This window comes from Crocuta crocuta, unplaced genomic scaffold, assembly GCF_008692635.1.
Source record: "Crocuta crocuta isolate KB4526 unplaced genomic scaffold, BGI_CrCroc_1.0 scaffold80, whole genome shotgun sequence".
Taxonomy (NCBI): Eukaryota; Metazoa; Chordata; class Mammalia; order Carnivora; family Hyaenidae; genus Crocuta; species Crocuta crocuta.
In genome coordinates this window covers 93,297-100,091 of record NW_027527559.1, presented here as the reverse complement: position 1 = coordinate 100,091, position 6,795 = coordinate 93,297, and the positions used below count along the sequence as shown (strand labels likewise).

The 6,795-nt window shown below is 48.9% G+C and overlaps 1 protein-coding gene and 1 long non-coding RNA gene across 3 annotated transcripts in view; one reads left to right on the top strand and one right to left on the bottom strand.

Moving 5' to 3' along the window:
* The window catches only part of LOC144235991 (uncharacterized), a 6,773-nt gene extending 2,385 nt beyond the window's left edge, over nt 1-4,388 (top strand). The window contains exon 3 of the long non-coding RNA XR_013336389.1: nt 4,300-4,388. This is a non-coding gene — a long non-coding RNA (uncharacterized LOC144235991). The remainder of the gene's footprint in view (nt 1-4,299) is intronic.
* Nucleotides 1,150-4,308, bottom strand: MSANTD4 (Myb/SANT DNA binding domain containing 4 with coiled-coils). Of its 2 annotated transcripts, XM_077769587.1 has the most exons (3): nt 3,847-4,308; nt 2,616-3,177; nt 1,150-1,323 (listed from the first exon to the last, which is right to left on the bottom strand). In XM_077769587.1, the coding sequence occupies exons 1-2, from the start codon at nt 4,306-4,308 to the stop codon at nt 2,653-2,655; spliced, it is 987 nt and encodes a 328-aa protein (XP_077625713.1). In that variant the 3' UTR covers nt 1,150-1,323; nt 2,616-2,652. The 2 variants fall into 2 exon arrangements, with proteins under 2 accessions (XP_077625713.1, XP_077625707.1); XM_077769581.1 differs by having other exon boundaries at nt 1,150-3,177.
* Nucleotides 4,389-6,795: the final 2,407 nt, after the last annotated feature.

Sequence of the window (6,795 nt, the reverse complement as noted above, 5' to 3'; positions counted from 1 at the left end):
GCTATTTTGCTAGAGGATCCAATACCAGGAAGAGAGCCGACTTGCCTCCCCCCAGTCTCGTTACCCCCGCCCTGCAGAAGCCGAGCGCCTAGTCGGCCTGCAGACCGCGCGTACCCAGCCAGGATCCCAACCACCCACATGAGCTCGGTCTAATTTCCTGTAAAACCACGAGCAACACGCCGAGTATCGGTGTGTTCATGACTGACAGGACTCCTATGTGGTGCCCACACATCACGTTTCCCACTGGCGAGAACCCACCCGGTCCGTCCACAGCTGGGGGAGCGATAACACACCCAAAGGTCTTGGGGCGTCTGGGCGGCTCGGCCGGTTGAACGTCTGACTTCAGCTCAGGTCATGATCTCACGGGTTGTGGGTTTGAGCCCCGCATCGGGCTCTGTGCGGACAGCTCAGATCCTGCTTTGCACTGCCTATACCCGTCTCTCTCTGCCCCTCCCCTGCTCATGCTCCTGCTCTCAAAAGAAAAAAAAGAAAAAAGAAGATACCCAAAGGTCTTCAACCAAAGCCCTGCGAGATAAAAAGCTGCTGCTTTTGTCTGTTGTTTTTAAGTTTCTTCCTTCCAGGAACTTAGGAGGGCTCACCCCAAAATAATATTGGCTATCTTCATGCTTCTAGGAAATTAAAATCTTCTGATCTTAAACCTAAACACCATTTTACGGTTTACATACCATTTTATTAAAAAAAATATATATCAACATGAAGCTCAGGCAGGCCTTGTGGGCCTTAGACAAATGAGATCAAATCACAGGGCAGGTCTCAGGCTTGTCACGGTGCTGTGTGGCGTAGCTCCCGCACACGCTCTGCTTACAGCCACACCTGCATATTTCCACGCTTCCCCCCCCACCCCGGGTTCACGGTGTGAAATCTTGGGTCATTACTGCTGTATCATTTGTCAGGAATTTAAATGAATCAATGAGGCATTATTTCCTTTCTTGTAAAAGTAGGGACAGCGTGACTTAGCTCAAGGGTTGTTTTGGAGAGCAAACAAAATAATGCACGAAAAGCAGCCAGCTCGATGCCTGACAGATGTGAGGCCCCGGGCCCATGCGGTTCCATGCGTAAGAACCTCAATCCTCCCAGCACCAATGGCCACAGAAAATGATAAACTTTCAGAGAGTGAGCACAGGCAAATTTTATTTCTACAGTAGAAGCGTTTATTCTGGCTATAGAAAAATAACAGTATTTCAAAGTCAAGGTAACGAAGCAGAAGTGTATTTTTTCCTTCTGTGTCCTTACTGTAACATCACATAGCGTTTCAAGACATTCTGAAATTAACAGGGAACAAAGGCAGAATCAAGATAGTACCTGTCAACAGAAGACATGTGTTAAAGCTACATTATCAGCCCTGGAAACCAGAAAATACAAAGTGATCTCGTGCAGTGATTCTCAGCGTTGGTGTGCGTTAGAATCACCCACGTGGTGGGAAAAGAACCTTCAGGAGACTGAAGGCAAGTCACCAGGCTACGCCGGCCCTTGGTCTCAGAAGAGATGCAAACTGCTCCCGCGGGAGGGGCGCAGACCAGGCTCACCACAGGACGAGACCAGACTCTCACGCCCTGCTCCTTCTCGGAGCCCCCGATTCAGGAAGAGCCATGGATGCTCTCACGACCTGTAGAGACCAGGTCAGACAGTGGGTGCAAGGGCTTCCCTGGTTCGTTCACACACAGCTACGACCGTCACCAGCACCCCATCGGAGACAGACAACTCTCTCCCCCCACCCCCGCTCCCCCACAGCTGCGAGTACTTATTTAAAAAATAACCCTTATTGATTTCAAGCTCGTGGACTACTAGTACCATTTTTATGTATCGGTACCGTTTTTACTAGCTTCAACCATTCACTTATATTAAAATTTCAGTACATGGTTGAAATCACAATTTTTCTATCTAAACTAAAATCACGAATTCAAAGAAAAAAGGGAACTAAGCCTTAAACAGTGTGTGCTGCTTCTAAAGCGTCAACAGCCAGATGAATGAACTGAGGCTCCCTGTAGCATGTTGGGAGTCTCAGGTGATAGACGGAAACCCGGGAAGAAACACTAATAATTGTCGTCACTTCCCGTGTTCCATACACCACACAGTTATGTCACATAGTTAAAGTCTGTGGCCATTTAAGTAACTACCCACTTAAATATGTGAGGTCCTAATATTCTGGAACTGTAACCAAAGCTAGAGAGGTGCTCGTCAGCCTCAGCAACACTGACATTTCGTGTTGGAGAAGTCTTTTCTGGGTTTCTGGGGGCCCGTCCTGTGCACAGCAGGAGGAGGAGGGCACCCTGGCCCCAACCCACCAACCAAACATCTCCGGGGGGTCAAGGTCTGGATCCACCCCCACCCCGATGTGGAGAAGCACGGACCTAGAACCTCACAGACATAACTGAACCCGCGTGCACAGATCACACAGGACGCCATGGAATTTTCCTCAGCAGATACGGCAGATGACAGCCCCTGCCCTGCTGTGTGTGCCGGGCACGCGGCTCACAGCACAGATGATGGACAGCTGGCGCCTACAGTCACCCGCACGGACCCACCTCTGGCCTCTCGGAAACACGGACGTTCAAGAGGGAAAAACAGTTCATCCAAGTTAGAAGGAAACCTACGGTTCACAGGCCTCTGCTGAGCGGGGACCGCGCTCAGTCACTGCAAGTGTCCCTCCTTCTGGATCCGCAGTCTCTCCTTCTCCACCTGTAAGCGCTCCTTCTCGATCTGCAGCTTCTCCGACTCGAATTTCAAGAACTGCAGCCGCTCCTTCTCGAGCTGCAGCCGCTCCCTCTCGAGCTTCAGCCTCTCCGTCTCCAGGTCCTGCGGCTGCGGCCCCGGCTTCTCGCCCGGGCCCGGCTCGCCGTCCGCGGGCGGCTTCTCGGAGCTCACGATCTGCAGCCTCAGCCTCTCCCTGTCGACGTGCAGCCGCTCGCGCTCCAGCTGCAGCCGCTCGCGCTCCAGCCGCAGCCGCTCGGCCTCCAAGTCCAGGCGCCGCTGCTCCAGCTCCAGCTTCTGCTTCTCCAGGGTGACCAGCACGTGCGGCTCGTCGTAGGCAGGCCGCGCCGGCGTGGAGTTCAGGGTGAAGAACTCCTCGATGTGGGGGAAGTCGGGCAGGTCGCTCTCCCTCCTGGAGTCTGGGATGACCGAGGACAGCATCTCTTCCTCCTCCTCGATCTCGAACTAGAAGGACAGAGCACTTTTCAGGATGCATTTCTGCTTCACGCTCCCAATGCGTCTAAACGCTTCTTTAAAGCTTTCTGCACCGTGTGAGCGCAGACAACCACCGGGGTTTTCAAAGACATTTACAAAGACCTGCCTGTTGTCACTAATACAGGTGACCCTTCACCGACGTGGGCTCGAGCTGTGTGGGTCCACTCACACGTACGTTTCCTCGCTCAGTACGGTGTGTGCTGGAAGTGAATCTTCTCTCACAACTTTCTTACTATTTTCTATAGCTTCCTTCGTGTTAAGTATACCACATACAATACATATAACATACAGATGACACGTTAATCGACTGTTAGGTTACTGATAAGCCTCCCGATCAACAGCAGGCTGTCAGCAGTTAATTCTGGGGAGTCACAGCTGCTGCAGGGATGGTGGATTGTGCGGAGAGCCAGCACCCCTACCCGCCCTCGTTCTTCAGGCATGTGTGTAATTAAGAGAAGGATATGTGGGTTAAAAGAGAGATTCACGACCTGAACAAAGGAGACCCGGAATGACTTGGTTACGTCAAACTTGTGAGTTAGCTTGAAAGCCGGGATCTCTACCGTTCCTGGGCTGTGCTAACCTCCCACATCAGAACTGAGGGACTAAAAGGACAAAGAGGGTTCACAGGCCAGTACTTACTTCAGGGCTCTGGGGGTCTCTTTCCTCCTCTTCCACTTTGACCTCAGTTAAGGATCCGCCTGCATCCCTGAAATCTGCCACATTCTGCCAGTCAAAGTTGGGCTCATTCCGGAATGCAATCTTGTCATCCATCTCCTCGGTGAGCGAGTCGTCTAAATCGGAGGTGGGAAGGGGAAACCCCGAGCCGACCAGCTTAAGGTTTGCCTTCATCCGCTTTCTCTTCATAAGCGCCCGCCAGTCCAGGTACCTTCTCTTCACCTCCGTCCCTGTCCTCTGCTCCCCTTCCCCCACGGCGTTCACACACTGCGCAATCTCCTCCCACGCCATCCGCTTCATCACGTTGATGGTTGTGTTGAGCTGCTTAGAAAAAATGACTTCTTTGCGTTTTGTAATTTCTTTCAAGAGGGTCTGAGTTTCTTGAACACTGAAATTGCTTTTTCGCTTCCTTTTCAGCTGCTTCATTTTCGTAACCTAAGCGTGGCGTTCTCACAGGAAGAGAAGGTGGGAAAGGCTGAGAAATGCTGCAAAGTACAAAACTCAAGGGCAGTCCCTTCTTGGCACTTGGTTTAAATCCGCGTTCTCCCACTCATCTGCTAGCACAGGCAGGCTGGACAATGCCTGAAGAGAAAAAAGTAAACAATCAACTGCCAACTGTGCAACGTACCTCGACCCAGGAAGCTGGACACACACTTGGAAACACAGCTTAAAGCTGCCCAGTCGTCTGCCTCTGGGGGTGTCCCCCTGTCCCTGGCCGCTCGCCCCCCCGGGCCACTCCTGGGCCTCCTCACTGCCGGCTCACACTCTTGGCTCACTCGCTCTCCTCCACCCCCGGTTACTTCTTTCTCTGACCACAATGGCCTTTCAGTCACCCCGCCACCCACTCGGAGCGTCTGCACACGCGGTCCCCGCGGCCTAGGAAATGGGTACCTGACAAAAATTATGCGCATGTTTGCACATTCGATCCCAGGTCAGTTTAGTGAACATTTTAGAACACTTGTAATGATAAAGGATCCATTTAATTAGCACTCAGGCCCAACATTCCTTATGTAATTAAAGCCATCACATGCACTGCCCCAGTACTCAGCTTTCCTCTAGAGGCGACTTACCAGGTACTAGATTTATAAACTAGGTTTATTTTTAAAAATACTTTTATATGCCTTTTTACAAGTGATGTAATATTTTTGCTTATATATATAAAACCTACCTTCATATACACCTTATTTTTTATATGCTTATAAAAAAGAACTGAAGCAAACTGATTTACACATTAAGCCAGCCCAAAGATGCTTCTCCTTAGTACCTATGTTGCAGCACACACTTCAGAGAATTACTCCAGTGAAAACTTGGCTTTTTGCCTTCCTGTACCATTGGTCCAGCACCAGGAGGATCTGGGAGAAGGGTCTGGAGCCCGTTGGCTCCAAAGGCCGTTATCTTCAACACCTAACACTGTGCTCACAAACAGAAGGCACAAACACAACTTAAAATAAGGTGATTAGGGGATGGGAAAGGTTACAAAGGGAAAGAAAAAGTAACTCAAGGAAGGTAGGCTACCAAAGCTGAAACACTTCTATGGGCAAAGTGTATATTGAAAAGAAAAAGGCAGCCCTAGTCAATATGGGCAAGCAGCAGTTTGTAAAATTAAGTGAAGCCTTTCGATAAACTACTCATTCTCTCTCTATGCAGAAAACACAAGAACCTAACAAGGTCTACAAAACGGTAAAAAAGAAAATTTTAGGTAAAAGTGCTATTTTGCTACTGTAGTCTGAGTAGGTTATCAAAGACACATTTTTGATATGGAATCAGGAAGTTAGATATTCTTAAAAACACAACAGAGTGCTAAAATAATATCAAATTCCCTATCATGTTAAATACAATATATTGATAGGACTTTTTGTTTCAAAAGATAATGTTTCAGACCATTTAAATACCTTCTTCAACCATTTTAAAAATGCTATCACATTTTTAAGGGTAAAGCATTGTAAAAACACAAATATCCATCAATAGATTAGATGAATAAACCGGATCACAGCCGCATAATGGGGTGTTTAGAATAAAAGCTATATAAGAGTAGGAATATGACTTAGCACAATATTCCTGTGGAAGTGTAGCTTAGATCTCCAGACACAGCTTGTGTGAAAACCTCTGACACCTCTGATTAATGTAAGAAAGTACCAAAATCAGTTGAAATTTGCACCTGAGTTGAAATGTGGTAGGTACCTTTGCATGGATAAAAGCTAAGCTATGTTTCCAGGATTGTTTTTTCTGTTCTCTCCTTTGCATTTTGATTCTCACAGCTTGGATTTCTATCATGTGCTACCTAATAATGTACTCAAACATTTACTGAGTTCCCACTATGTGCCAGGCACCAACTCTTGGTGCTGGGGAGAGAGAACCACTTCCTAAAACGTGCAGAGATGCCATTTCAGGTGTCCGGCATCTGTTAGACTGGTTCTGTTCCCTGTCTTTGCAGAAGGGAAAAGCGGCAGCTCTTCCAAGCCCTGGCGCGGAGAGCCGTCTTCCTGAAGCTGCAGCTCAGTCACTCCTGCCGGCGGGAAAGCTACAGCGGTTCGCTTCCCTCATACCTGGGGGGATGACGTACCGCCAAAAGCATATTAAAAAAGGCTTTTTTTTCCCCCCTTTTAAGGACTGACACTCGAGAAAGAAGTTACTAACACTAACACTACGCGAGAAGGCAAAACTAAGAGCTCTGAGGACATTCGGGCAGTCAGTTCTAGGTACAAACTTTTTTTTTTGGTAAATTCGTTAGGTGGTTCAAGGGAAAAGAAGAAAACATCACAAACTACATCAACTCCCCCAAGTTCCCCGGCTCCCCGCGCCCACAAAGTCGTCTGGGAAATTCCCTTCCCGGCTGAGCTGATGCTCCCGTCTCAGAGTCGTGCTGGGCAGTGGGCACCTGCGGGTGTCTTGAGGGCCACCTGTTCTCTGAGC